Genomic DNA, 14,218 nt, shown 5'->3' with positions numbered 1-14,218 from the left:
AACCAGTAAAACCACACAGGCTGTTGTCTGTTGGCATCATCATGCATACACATAGAGACATCAACATCTAAGGCAATAAACAGAACAATCATCTGCAGCTACTGACAAAAAAAAAAAACCAAAAGCCTGCAAATTAATCTTTTGTTCATTTCCAAGGCTTTGATTTTGCTTATAACATCTCTGTATTTTTTGTAATTTTAAAATAAGTGCTGATTCAGCTTCACAGCATTATTAAGAACCAGATATTATCTCTGTAGCCCACCCCATATTTTTTCGCAAGCAAATAAGTGTTAATACATTCAAGTGGAGGTGACGCTGATAAAATTCTGGCATATTACATGTTTTTACTTCTTAAAAGTGATGTTATTAATATAATTAATCAGTTATTATAAATAAAGACCAGCCAACATATATGAACTTCTAATGGATGAAACAGCATGCACCCACACTAACTGCATCCAAACAAAAGGCCCACATGAAGTTTTAACAACAAGAAAATTTTACAGAAGCCTTAGAATTGTTCTTTTTTTGTACATGTCTGATTTTCTCTGATTGCCAACTTAATTACAAAACAGTATTTAGCATTCAAACCAGTCTACAGCTAAAATAAGTCACCATTAGTCACCATGAGAAAAGAGAAGATGCTACCTTTAATGCAATGTTCAAAGCATTAGAAAAAGTCCCTCGGTAACAGATTGTTTATGGTTAAACACCAGATTATGAACACATTCACATTTTAAGACTGAACAGGAAAGCAGAAAGAAGCTTCTTAAAGGAGTAGCTGGAAGCAACTCCTCTCCCACTGAAGAAATGAAAGCTAGGGGAGACTTAGAAACATGTATGAATTCTTTAATTACTATACCACTCGATCTTCACAGGAAAAAAAAAAGGTACAAGATTTCTACAACACTTTAGGCTGATGAGATACATTAATGACATTGGTAAAAATGAAATGATCCTTACTCCTCCGGTGTGTGCCATCAACTAACTTCATACACACAGACCTTAAAACCGATCAGCAGACACTAAAGCCAAGCCATAACTCCCAAAAAAGGTACACATTGTACACCACTGAATGCAAAAGGAATTTTATCCTTCAAGCCCAGCACAGCACTGGCTGTAACTATTAACCCGGTTCTGCTGTAGAGAAACACAACGTGCATTACTGAATCATTTCTTTTCAAATCCATACATTCCCTGCAGCAGTTCAAGCTTCATCAGCAGTGCAGGAATGTATGAAAATGACAGGCAAAGGGCACTAGCTCTTTTCCCATACAGTTCTTCTATAAATGGAAGCAGAGTCCTACAAAGCACTTAAAGCTGAGAATGTTTGAAGACTGATCTCCAGGAAAAAAACAACACAATGCTAGGTTCCACAAGCAGATTAATTATTCCGTTTTCTGCAAAACTGTTTCCATAAAATGAAGGGACAGAGGGGAAACCAACTACTAGAAAATAATGGAACGCTAGCTGGGTCTCATCAGCAAAGCTGCCACGAACAAAGTATATACAAACACATACATATTTCATATGCTATTCTTAAAAAACACTTCTCAGCCCTTTTGGGAGCACCTGCTCCTGAATTCACTTTTCCCTCTGCCTCTCAGAAAGGGAGAGAAAAAGAACAGGCTTGGCAGAAATCCTTTAACAGCCTTAAGTCGCTTGATTTACCTTAAAAATTACACCTTATATCAGTAGCATGTTATAGAAACTTTAAAATACACCAGTCATGATTAAAAAACTGAAACATTTAATGTATGCCACGTTGATAAGCTGGTTAAGGAATCAAATGAAAGTATGCTATATCATAACGCAGCAAGAAACTTGCATGCTTATTGCTAAAACTCTGAGCTGCCTTCCAGCTTTTTTTCTTTTGTTGTTTCAGTGGTCAACACAAATCCATAATATTCTCTTGATGAAAAAAAAAAAAATAATAATAATAATAATAATAATAAAGTCTTAATGGCAGCCCTTCGCTGCTACTTTGCCATCCTGAGTGTGAAGAAAACACCGTGGCACATCCCCTGCCTGCACGGCTGGATTTACACCCTGCCCGAGCTCGCTGCCGTACGAGCGGGAGGGGGCAGGAGGAGCCAAGGCAAGAGCAAACACTGCACACCGCGTCTCTTTCCCAGTATCTTTTTACAGAAGCCCTCGCTAACAAAACACTATAGCTCCAGGCAGCGGCATGCTGATGTTGGCACTGCTTAAACCAAACAAACACGATGTTTAACAGTCAAATAAAATGTCCCGCAGCCTCCCTAATGAATTTGTCAAGGACCATCAGATCACCCCCGCCCCTGCCTCATTAACTCAAGTATGATGAGACGGATTATAACGAGAGAATACAGATCAATCGGTCTGAAGACTTCAAGTGGCTTTTAGCCCTGAGAGTTTCCCTCTCTGCGGCACACGCACGCACACGGTCTTTTTTAATGGAATACAGTATCTCCTGCTGCTGGAGGGGATGCCACTTCGTTTTATACACCATCAAGGAGCTGCTGATGGACTTCTACACTAACATACATAAAAGCAGAGGTGACAAGGGCTCTTCAATTATAGCCTCCTCGGATCCTGTTCCCCCTTCAATTATTCATCCCGGCGAGAGCAAATTCCGCCACAGATGAAGCCGGTCTTAATGCAGTGCGGCCACAAACGCCCAGACACGGGAGAGAAGGATTTCACGTGCATTATTTGCTGGAAGTGTTTAAGTTTATTGCTCAAATGATGTTTCTAATTAGCGTTGGGGCAATAAATTAAAGTCAGCTTTTGTTTAGCTGATTTATTATTTACTAGGGCTTCAACCTCAGGCAGGAAAATTGGTAATGAATTGTTTTAAATCTGAACACTGGTAACGCTACATCATTAGGCACCTTTTCGGGGGGGTGGCAAGGGAATCGCCCCCTCCTCCCGCTTTTACCCTGAAAAAAGGAATGCGTGTGACCCCGCCATTGCCAGGGCCGCCCAAAGGCTCCGGCAAACTCCTCGGCGCCCAGGACACGGTAACCCCAGGCCGGGCGCTCCTGCGGGAAGCGAGACCCGCGGAGCCGGGCTGCGCAGAGCCCCGGCCGGCCCGGCAGCTTCCACGGGGCGTGTGAAAGGGACCCCCGGCCCTACCTAACCCTTCCCTTTGCCGGAGGGCAGCGGGAGGCGAGGCGTGGGACCCTGGCAGCACAGAGAAGCTCCGAGGGCCGGGCAGCTCCGCAGGCACTCACCGCGCCTCGGGGCGGAGAGCCGGGACACCCCCGCACCGGGAGAACAGCGGCAGCCTGCCCGCTCTCCCGCAGCCCCCGGAGCCTTCCCTGGGCTTCCCTGGGACACCTCACACCGCCGGGCCAGCCCCTCCATCCCTGGCGGCAGGCAGGGAAGCAGGGAGTCCATCCTCTCCCCGCGAAGGACGGAGCCGCACCGGCGCCGGGCACGTCTATATACTTACTTCTTCCCGCGGTACGGTCGGCACCAGACATGTTTCTAATTTAAGCGCACACAGAAAACAGACGGAGGTATTTTCTTTATTAAAATCAGTCAGCTGCAGCGAAAGGAGGGGAGCGCAAGGCACCGAGCGCAGCCGCTGCGAGCGGGGGTTAGCGGGAGGCTCCGCACCGAGGAGCGCACCGCGTCTGCACGGCCCCGGGGAGGGCAAAGCAGCTACACACCCTTGCCCCGAGCACTGCAGGTATGGAAACTGCCCTCCCTTCCATCCCAAGTTCCCGCAGGAAAAGCAGATCTGGCTCCTCCGCAGCAGGTACTGCCCGGGGCTCCCTCCGACCTGACACCACGGAGCTACGGCTTTATGTCCAAACCATTCCACGCTCTTATTAATACAAACTTGCATAAAACATCGTTTCTCTTTGACTAACTCAATCCTACACTTTAGGAGGATGAAAAGAACTTTATGACACAGATTTATCTAAATTAATGTGACTGGGGGTAGTAAAACAAGGTGCGCCGCGCTACTCCGGTGACGCTCTCACTTTCACTGCTGCAGCCCGGCATTAAGCGAAATAAGATTTATGCCTGCGGTGAAGCCCCGGCCCGCCTCTCCCCTTTCCCCGCACACACCGGCACTGCCGCCGGCTCCCCTCGCAGCGAGCGCAGCGAGCTCACCTCGCCCTGCACCGCCTGCCACGGCCAAATTACAGGGATTTTTTTGTTCCCCCAACCCCACACCCACGGGCTGCGGGACGCCCCGAGTCTGCCTCCCTCCCGGCTGTCCCGCAGCCCCATCCCGGCTGTCCCGCAGCCCCATCCCGACTATCCCGCATCCCCATCCCGGCTGCCCCGCAGCCCCATCCCGGCTGTCCCGCAGCCCCATCCCGGCTGTCCCGCAGCCCCATCCCGGCTGCCCCGCAGCCCCATCCCGGCTGCCCCGCAGCCCCATCCCGGCTGTCCCGTATCCCCATCCCGGCTATCCCGCATCCCCATCCCGGCTGTCCCGCAGCCCTTCCCGGCTCCCAGCCCTGGCGCGGGGCCGGGGGCGGGAGCGCGGGCGCGTGTGCGCGCGCCGGGCGCCGCGATTGGCCGCGGCGCTGACAGCTCGGCGGCGATTGGCGGCGCGGCCCCGCCCCGCGCCCGCGCGCGGCCCCATTCATAAACTACAGGGCCCGGCGGCAGCGCCGCGAGAGGGACGCGGGCACACGGCGCTGCAGGAGCGGAGCCAGAGGCGCGGACACCGGGAGCCTCGGCGCGCACTTCCAGGGGTGGGGAGGGGGAGGAGAACCCATCCCGGGCACGGCAGCTGCGCCCTCCTCCCGCTCAGGATAAAACACAGTCTGTGCAAAGAAAACAAACAACAACAACAACCAAAAAAAAAAGCAACAACTCCTCTCCATGCAGTCTCTCTCTCACAACAATCTATGTAGAGCTGCAGGACGGGAATGAGAGATCACAGACCAAGTGCACCCGTCTGCGCCTAAAGATAGAGACAGCCACAGAGCCGGGCTCAGCCAACGCCTCCAGCAGGAAAAGGGAAATCAACAACACCCCCTGACAGTCTGAGCGAGCGGCAGCCAAACTCATGCACATCTCTGGCGGTGCCACGGACTGAAAGAGAGAGAGAGAGACAGACAGACAGACACAGAGTTCACTCTTCCGCTGAGGGCATTGCTCGCATTCTTCTCCTCCTCTCGTACCGTGTGCGGTTTTAAACTTCGCCGCCGACCGGCTTTTCTGCGGGAACCTTCTGCGAGTCCTGGGGAAGTTTGTTTGTTGTTTCGGGGTTTTTTTCCATGAACTATTGAATCGGCATTTTCGTCGCTGCGCGGGGGGGTGGGCGCCTGAGCGCAGAGGCAGCCCACACTTCCCTGCCCCCATCGCTACCCAAAACTTTGCGCTCCGGGAGCCCGCGGGGGCTGCCCGCCTCTCCGGCACCGGCTCCGGCAGCACCAGCACCAGCACCGCCGCCGAGCCCTCCTCCTCCTCCTCGCCGGGGCAGCGCCGGGCTTCGCTCCTTTGTGCTTCGCCGCCCTCCCCGATTTCTTTAATTGCTCTCCCTGGCGCGCCGCTGCCGCCTTCTTCCCGGAGGCGGCGGGGGTCTGCGATTCGGCCGGTGCCTTCCGCAAAGCTGCAGCCACCGCTAAAGCATTGGATCCCTCAACGTACTGCGAGAGCCCGGTGTACAGCCCGGACCTGTGCCCCAACATGATCGCCGCGCAGGCCAAGCTGGTCTACCAGCTCAACAAATACTACACGGAGCGCTGCCAGGCGCGCAAGGCGGCCATCGCCAAGACCATCCGGGAGGTGTGCAAGGTCGTGTCGGACGTGCTGAAGGAGGTGGAGGTGCAGGAACCGCGCTTCATCAGCTCCCTGAGCGAGATCGACGCCCGCTACGAGGGGCTGGAGGTGATCTCGCCCACCGAGTTCGAGGTGGTGCTCTACCTCAACCAGATGGGCGTCTTCAACTTCGTGGACGACGGCTCCCTGCCGGGCTGCGCCGTGCTCAAGCTGAGCGACGGCCGCAAGCGCAGCATGTCCCTCTGGGTGGAGTTCATCACCGCCTCGGGCTACCTGTCCGCCCGCAAGATCCGCTCCCGCTTCCAGACGCTGGTGGCTCAGGCCGTGGACAAGTGCAGCTACCGGGACGTGGTGAAGATGATCGCGGACACGAGCGAGGTGAAGCTCCGCATCCGGGAGCGGTACGTGGTGCAGATCACGCCCGCCTTCAAGTGCACCGGGATCTGGCCGCGCAGCGCGGCGCAGTGGCCCATGCCCCACATCCCCTGGCCCGGCCCCAACCGGGTGGCGGAGGTGAAGGCGGAGGGCTTCAACCTGCTCTCCAAGGAGTGCTACTCGCTGACGGGCAAGCAGAGCTCGGCCGAGAGCGACGCGTGGGTGCTGCAGTTCGGCGAGGCCGAGAACCGGCTGCTGATGGGCGGCTGCCGGAACAAGTGCCTGTCGGTGCTGAAGACGCTGCGCGACCGGCACCTGGAGCTGCCCGGGCAGCCCCTCAACAACTACCACATGAAGACGCTGCTGCTGTACGAGTGCGAGAAACACCCGCGGGAGACCGACTGGGACGAGGCGTGCCTGGGCGACCGGCTGAACGGCATCCTCCTGCAGCTCATCTCCTGCCTGCAGTGCCGGCGCTGCCCCCACTACTTCCTGCCCAACCTAGACCTCTTTCAGGGCAAACCCCACTCTGCCCTGGAAAGCGCTGCCAAACAGACCTGGAGGCTAGCCAGAGAAATCCTCACCAATCCCAAAAGCCTCGACAAGCTATAGGGTTAACACGCCCGCGCACAAAAACTCGCCCTCCGTAAACAACAACAGCGCCTAAAAAACTTTCTATTTAACGCGAACGACGACGGAAAGAGGCGGCGAAAGACAAGCGCCCCCGCCACCCCCCCACCCACCTGCAGTTCGGCCTTTAAAAACTTGCCGATGGTTTTCCCGGCATAAACTCTCACCGCCTTGCACAGAAAAAGGGAAGAGCCTCTCTCCTCCTGTCCTCCAATGTGAATTTTTAAAAGGTCACAAAAAGAAGCGATCGGACTTTTGCAACTTCAAAACGAAACGCGAAAGGTACATTTTCCAATCCATGTATAGTCCTTTTCTTATGCTCTCTTGTTTGCCTGAATGTTGTCACCAAGTGAAAAAAATTATTTAACTATATGTACAAATCTCCCTTTAAAAAAGTTTTACTGATGTTAAATGTATTTCGGTGCCAAGGTCAGATTATGTGCCCCACAACTGACTTGTTGCAAATAGTAATAAAAATATTACTTTAACTTTACGCTGACTTTTTGTGAATGGTTCTTAAATTTAGGCAAATACATTCTTTCTGAACCTCAGAAGGAATATTTTTTTCAAAATAAACGAAACCACGAGATGTAAAGATAGGCTAAACGCAACACCTGGCCCAAGTCTTAGCATATTGACTGACGTTTTCTAAACCTCCTTCTAGTTTCCATTTAAAAAAAAAAAAGTGCACCTAAGGAAAAAAATCTTATATATTCTGTGGTTCAGCATATGACAACATCTGCTATATTTCTGTTACTCTAAGGTTCTGTTCTAAATCTTGGAATATATGAAGCATCGCACAGCAGCTCGCCACAGTTTAGTCAGAATTACAGCATGCCTTTTCCTACCCTACAGTCGGGTTTTTTCCCTTTAATTTTTTTTTTCCTTATGGTATTCCTTGCTTCTATTTTTCCCCGGTAAATCTCGAGCGCTGCATTTTGTTTTAAAAATCCACTGCTGTTTGCTTTCGCTCGCAGAGCGAACGCGCTATCCGTTTGACTTTGACACGAAGGAAGTATAGATCTACCCTGAATAATTAATGCGATTTAGAGCAACCGGTCGATATTTTTTTTAAACAAACATTTGTTTTTGCCCAGATTTTTAAGTACAGCATAAAATCGCAGCGCAGCATAGTCAGGCGGGGAGATAAGCGGGAAGCCGTCAGGAAACCACCCGATCCCACACCGGCACCCGGGCGCTCTCTGCCGATCTCCTTCCCTGCCCCAGCCCGCTCTCCCAAAGCCAAGCTCTGCCTCATTCCCCGTAGCTATTTCGCTTTAAGCTTGCTCGGGACGACTGAGAAATGCTGGCAGGATTTTTATCGGGAACGCATTCCTAAGATTTAAAAACTTTAGCGTTACCCTCTCGAGCTGCCCGAAAGATTGCAACGCTGGCTAGGAGCATTTCGAGCAAGTTTTTATATCCTTTTGTGGGCCGGGGGGGAGGGAAAAAAAAGTCTAGTTCTTGCCCCAGAGAACTATTTTCGTTTCCTTTTGGACGGATACGGAAAGAAATAACCATTCAAACTTGAGCTGGTTTTGCCTTTAAGTTCGAAAACGAAATCCCCGATGGCGGCGGCAGCGGGGGCGATGGAGCGGGATGAGCGGGGCCACCCCGGCCGGCGGAGCGGGCACACCCGGCCCCGGCCGCATCCCCTCCAGCCCCGGCTGAGCCCCCAGGTCTTTTGTGGAGCCATCGGAGCGCTTTGCACAGCGCTGATCCCGGATCACCTGGCAGAACGAACGGGATTAGCCGCTCCTTCCCAAAACAGCCCAGAGCCCGAGTATAAACTGCGATGGTATCGCTGCCGATGCTATCGCTACCTAAGGCAGGTTTTCCTTCAGGAACTTGTCACAATGTTTTCTTTTCGGTAGTTTAGACAAATATACAGGGAACTTAAATTTATCAAACAGATGAAGCCTCATTAATTAAGCAGGCCTGCGGAGCTTACAGCGGATTAGTTGTTGGGGCTTTTTTTTTTTTTTTTTTCCAAGGGGCATTTTCTAGAGCAGCTCGTCATCACTATCAAGGTACACTGACTTTAGCACAGGGTGGGGCAGGGAGGCGTTAATGCTCGAAAAGATGCTGCTTGTAAGATTATGTAGTTGCTGCTTGTAAGATTACGTAGTTTTTTAAATAAAATTCTTCAGATCTGATTTTTAGCTCCCCCCCCATCCCTGAGACATTATAAAAGGTATTTTTTTTAAATTTTAAGACCTCCAGCTAAAGTAACATTGAAAGCAGAATCTAAGAGGTGTAGCCAGTATTTAGTGTAACCAACCTCTCCCGTTTTAAGAACTCTTAAAAAAATCTCTCAGATACAGAGTAAAAGACAGGGTCAAACAAAACCAGAAAGCCTGCTCACAGTTAAGAAAAAACCTCTACCAAATACTGGGAAGCAGGAGAAAAGGAGGCTAACTATATGTTATATAGCAGTGTTTCCACAAAACATGTAACAGGAATGGTAAGAATCAGTAACTGCACTCAAAGACCCTATGTGCTGAACATGAAAACCAAAAATCCAGAATAATGCAGCTCTATAAGACTTTTCTCATGCTCATACAATATAACACAGAACATTTTAGATGGAAAATGCAATACGGGAACATTTAAAACAAACTTTAATTTCACATTTGTATTCTTTCCATCATTAAATGGGGTTTTTTTGTTAAATTGGGTGGGGGGATTAATGAAACACAATAGAAAGATTTAAGCATATAAAAATTTTAAGCATGACCTCATATTTAAAATAATTTCCAATATATTTCAAAAATTCTCCAGGACCAAAAGAAAAGTTAAGTCTCATTTATGATATCACATAAAATCACAATTCTAGTTAATTGCTTACATTAAAATCTAGCTCTAACAATTTGAGAGCACTGCTTTTTGACATAATTTTTTTTCTGGATAGGATTTGATAATCCCAGCTTTCAGACCCACCTATGCCATTTTTAATATACACAAGAGCAATAGGAACAAAGAACTGAACCAGTGCTTAACACAAGGTATTCTCTTCACAGACAAGCAGAAAACCACAACTTCTTCCAGCAATAGCCTTCCCAGAGAAATTGTTATCCAGTTTAACATTAGGCAGGTATTTAAAAAACCAAGAGCCGTGGCTATGCTTAAATAGTGAGAATATTTACCACTTGTGTCCTATTTTCGAAATGTTGCTGCAAGACTGCAGAAAACATTCAAGTGCAATGTTATTAAGCTAATTGCACGATATGCTCCCTTTGAAATTGGAATTTTACTGAAGGTTACTGATTTTAACCAGAAGACAAGTAATCAAGCAACTCAGAGCATATAAAGTTTGTAGAAATTATCAAGTCAGCTAAGAAACATATTTTAGAAGGGCAATTATGTTTTATGCTTAGGCACAATAAATAATAACGGGCTGAGTAAAATGTGTTAGAGAGTAATATGACAGGAGCACTGTAAACTTAGGAAGTCCAGTGCTGTTTTACACTAACATTTGCTAAAATCAGGAAAGTAAAACAAAGTATTAGGGCTAAAAGCCTCGCTGAACTTCCCTGTATTCATACAGGCCTGCGATTCAAGATGTCTTTATTTCAGACATGTCTCCCTGGAGCATTATTCCCAGCAAGCTAATTAACATTCAAGTAGGGTTGAATTGTGGGAGGGGGAGAAAAAGGAGCAGGAAGGGAGGTGTCACCTATGTGAAGTTCAGCAACATATATGGTCAGTGGCAAAGTTATTAAAGCAGCAACACTGCAGCCCAATAGAGGTAAAGGAAGTCAAGTGAAGAATTAAAGGTCTTGGGTAATTTGTCATCATCTCTCAGACCTCAGGGTCAATGATCTCTTACCTTTGGGTCGATTTTCTTAAAACTAGGATCTTCTTCATCCACCTCAAAGTAGAGCTCAGAAAGAGTGATGGAAAGGGTGCCTTTCACTACCACGGAGGGTGCCACAAGCTGGGCTGGTGTGCTGAGGGACACTGGACCTGCCAAAGCAGGAAAACACCGACAATGTTCAAACTGAAAAGAATGCGAGTACAAATTATGCACTTTTCGGGCCAAGGACATTAAAATAAAGCAAAGAGCACAGCTCTTCCTTACAGAGCAAACCCCTTTTTGTCCCGGAAAAGAACATATGTAACAGATTTGCAGCGTCTCTGTGCTGCCGAACACTGAGGCAGCTGCAATTGCAAACTGCTGCATACATTACACAGAGCTGGCTCTAGCAGGGCAGTCTTCAGCTTTTACTCAGACACATCTTCTGCCCAAGAAACTCCAAGAGTTTCACACCTTCTCTTACATGAAATATGAACATGAACACTCAAAATCTTACTGTCTGACGTGTTCTTTAGTTGCTGAGAAGTTTCGATAGCATTTCGCAAAGAGGAACACAGCAGTCAAGGCTCAAAGTTGTCTAACTGCAAAGTGTTCCCTCGTGGATGCTGGAAATCTATTGTTAAGGTTACACAATGTTATAGAGCCTAAAGTAAAATGTTTTAAAGATGCTTTTGATTCCACATTAAATATTGTTCAAGGATTCCATACAGTGTTAGTGTAGCTCGGGGACTGTGGGAGTAAACAGCTGGAGGGTTGGTTTCCAACTGAATGAATTTTTATTGGAATAATCACATCTCCACAGGGCTTATCACAGGGACAAATCAGACTACTACTGAAAACAATAGGTTCAGCATTATATAAACTAACACATACAGAATGAAAACAGGTTATGTTTGTCATCCAGCTGATTAAGAGGCAAGGAAATGAAGTTACATGGCTGCAGTATTATCTGACTTTTGTAAAACAGAGGAAGATACTAAAGTGACATAGACAATTTTGTTTTAATAAAGCATCTATAAATGAGGTACACACGTCCAGGTAATCAACGTGAGAATAACTGACAAAAAATTCAGATGAATTGTCATTTCCATCGATTGTTAGAAGGGTGATGGTCCTTAATCTCGCATCAATCTCAATGTGTGCCACTAGGACAAAAGAAGAGATGCTCTGCTGAGATCAGAGCAGCTTTGCCCTCTATTCCCAATGTACAAATACATTGTGTCTGCAGATGGGCATGAGATAGCTGCGGAACTGCCATGATTTCCCAAAGCTCACCCCCACAAATGGACAAAATAAGAAGCTATGTGTTCTTTTGCTGTCTCCCTTTGCCCCCTGTACATTAGCATGTAATCCAGAGGAGAAATAACATTTTTTCAATCACTCGCAGACATTCAATTACAGGGCAAGCAGACAGATGCAGAAGCTGGGGCAATCCAGGTCCTGTAGAAGACCCCTGACAATTTCCACTTCATTTCTAACCCACACCACTTTATTAGTGAGGATTACTTCTTAATCCTATTGCCATTGTCAAGATTATATAATTAAACTCCCCTTTCACCTCTATTACAGTATGAATGTATTACTCAAACCAATGAATGAATAATAGAAAGAAAGACGGAGAAGGCTGTTGAGAAGGAAGCTCATGGTAGAAAAGGAAAAATAAAAGATTCATATAGCAAAATGCCTTTGCATCATTCTTCCATTACTTTATTTTACTTTACTTTTCCCATGCAGGTTTTCTTTTTCTTTATGCTGCATTTTTAACTTTGCTTTTTTGCCTTAAAAAAAAAAGAGTGGAATGTAGTTCAGGTATAAGCAAAATGCCAATAAATAATCACTTCCAGCATTTTCAGTGAATTATCATATGCATGATCCATATCAATGTAAGAGTGTACTACCAGCTTCTCAGGGAACCAGAATTATCCAACAAATAATATTTTTTCTCTAAGTGTACATGGAATACCAGATGAGAAGCAAAAGAACACAGAGAAGTTTGCATTTTCCCTGTAAAACCCCACGTTCCTCAAATATCAATTGAGACATTTTATACAACTTGCAGTCTCTGAACCAGTGGTTACTTTGCTTTTACATTTTGAAGTGTACAGAAATGGACCCACTCCACTGAGCTTGCAACATCAGTAAAGGTTGCAAGTGATTATGTAAAATTAATTAAATTGAATGATTTGAAGTACTATTTCTTCTTCATTAAAAAAAACCAAACAAAACCAAACAAAAAAAAAAAAAACAAAAAAAAAAAACCCACAAAAAAAACCTCTAATGAGGCCATGGTCTGTGGAGAAAGAACTGCAGTGGGGGAATGTCAAGAGGTTTAAATGAGTTAAACCCAGTGAGTGTACAAATCCTTTACATGCAAGTAAATAACCAGTATGTACAATTTTATAGACTTAGGAAAAAAATTAAAGGTCTCCAAAGCCTTAAATTACAAGACAGCTTGCCTAATTGTCCCACTAAATCTGATTATTTGAGTGGAATGAGGTCAAGAAAACAAAAGAAGGCCTTTTCAAGGTAGAGCTATTTTCTGTAAGGAAGGTTTTCTAGAATAGGTATCTACTGCAGAAGCAAAAAGGCACAGAAAGAAAACACACAACTCTTCTCAAACAGAACTCTTCAGTATCTGAGGTGAGCAGGAAATTATCTTAATAATGACTCAGTTATGGGAAGTGTGTTATTATCAGTGTGCATCCCAAATGGGAAGTTGTTAATTATCAGTGTGCATCCCAAACCATGATTCACTGCAGAGATGGGGAGATCAGAACTTCAACAGTGAAGAAGGTGAGCAGAAAATGAGATAGGTGACGTTACCTGTCAAGTTCTCCACTTCTCTTTCCTCCATGAATGACATGATATCATCATCACCTTCCAAGAGAATCTCGCTTTCTGAGTTCTGGTTTCCTAAAACTTGACTCTTGATGGACTGCTTTCCTTTGACAAGTATATCCTCATCGGGAGCTGAAATGAGACACGGTGCTGTCTGTCAGGTCTCAGTGACATAGGAGTGTAATTTACTTTTTAAATGTAAGTCCAGGAAGAAAACTGCCTAGGACTAGCTGTGGGAAGTACCTGTCTTAATCCTCTAATGTTAGGACACATCTAGTTTTAATCCTATTAAGCTTGCTCAAAATTATCCAGTGCTCTCTGCAGCGTTCAACTCTATTTCAAGTGTTTATGCCAGAGGGGACAGGGATACAGCAGACTCCCTTCCCCTGCAGCCTTCCTTGGGAAGCCGAGCTGGAGGAGGGTCCCGACGCCCGATGTGTCACCCTGACCCCCAAACCCACGCTCCAGCCGAGCGACACCGGGACCAGGAGGAGCAGGACGGGGCCGGGAGCGGCGGGACCCGCCCGGGGCAGCGGGGACAGCCCGGGAGCGGGGACAAGGCGGAGGGCGCTGCCGGCCCGCGTCCCGCCGAGCTCGGGAGGCAGAAAAGCCCCCAGCCCTCCATGCGAGGCGGCGGATCTGCCCCGGGATGGGAGCGGAGAACAGCCTGCACCTGCTTCCAGGGGGCACAGCCATCCCGCCTCCCACGGGGCACGGCTGGGCTCACGCCGGGATTTTCGGGATGGAAGGGAGGTGGCCGAGCATGCTTGGATCGGTGTTCCGGGCCGCTAAGTGTCCCTGCCGTGCCCGGGCGGCGACATTCCC

General features: G+C 47.7%; 2 protein-coding genes across 6 annotated transcripts in view; one reads left to right on the top strand and one right to left on the bottom strand.

The window, feature by feature from the left end:
* The window catches only part of LRBA (LPS responsive beige-like anchor protein), a 373,617-nt gene that overhangs the window by 161,889 nt on the left and 197,510 nt on the right, over positions 1–14,218 (bottom strand). For all 5 annotated transcript variants that reach the window (XM_064416678.1, XM_064416675.1, XM_064416676.1 and 2 more), the window contains exons 39-40: positions 13,379–13,525; positions 10,568–10,704 (exon numbers count right to left, since the gene is read on the bottom strand). In XM_064416678.1, the coding sequence (XP_064272748.1) occupies positions 10,568–10,704; positions 13,379–13,525 (284 nt within the window). The remainder of the gene's footprint in view (positions 1–10,567; positions 10,705–13,378; positions 13,526–14,218) is intronic.
* MAB21L2 (mab-21 like 2) lies at positions 5,585–7,231 on the top strand. The gene has a single exon (XM_064416674.1). The coding sequence runs from the start codon at positions 5,641–5,643 to the stop codon at positions 6,718–6,720; it is 1,080 nt and encodes a 359-aa protein (XP_064272744.1). The 5' UTR covers positions 5,585–5,640; the 3' UTR covers positions 6,721–7,231.

Source organism: Passer domesticus, chromosome 4 (genome assembly GCF_036417665.1).
Source record: "Passer domesticus isolate bPasDom1 chromosome 4, bPasDom1.hap1, whole genome shotgun sequence".
Lineage (NCBI taxonomy): Eukaryota > Metazoa > Chordata > Aves > Passeriformes > Passeridae > Passer > Passer domesticus.
Note: the sequence above shows the minus strand (reverse complement) of the source record. Positions and strands in the feature narration are given on the sequence as shown.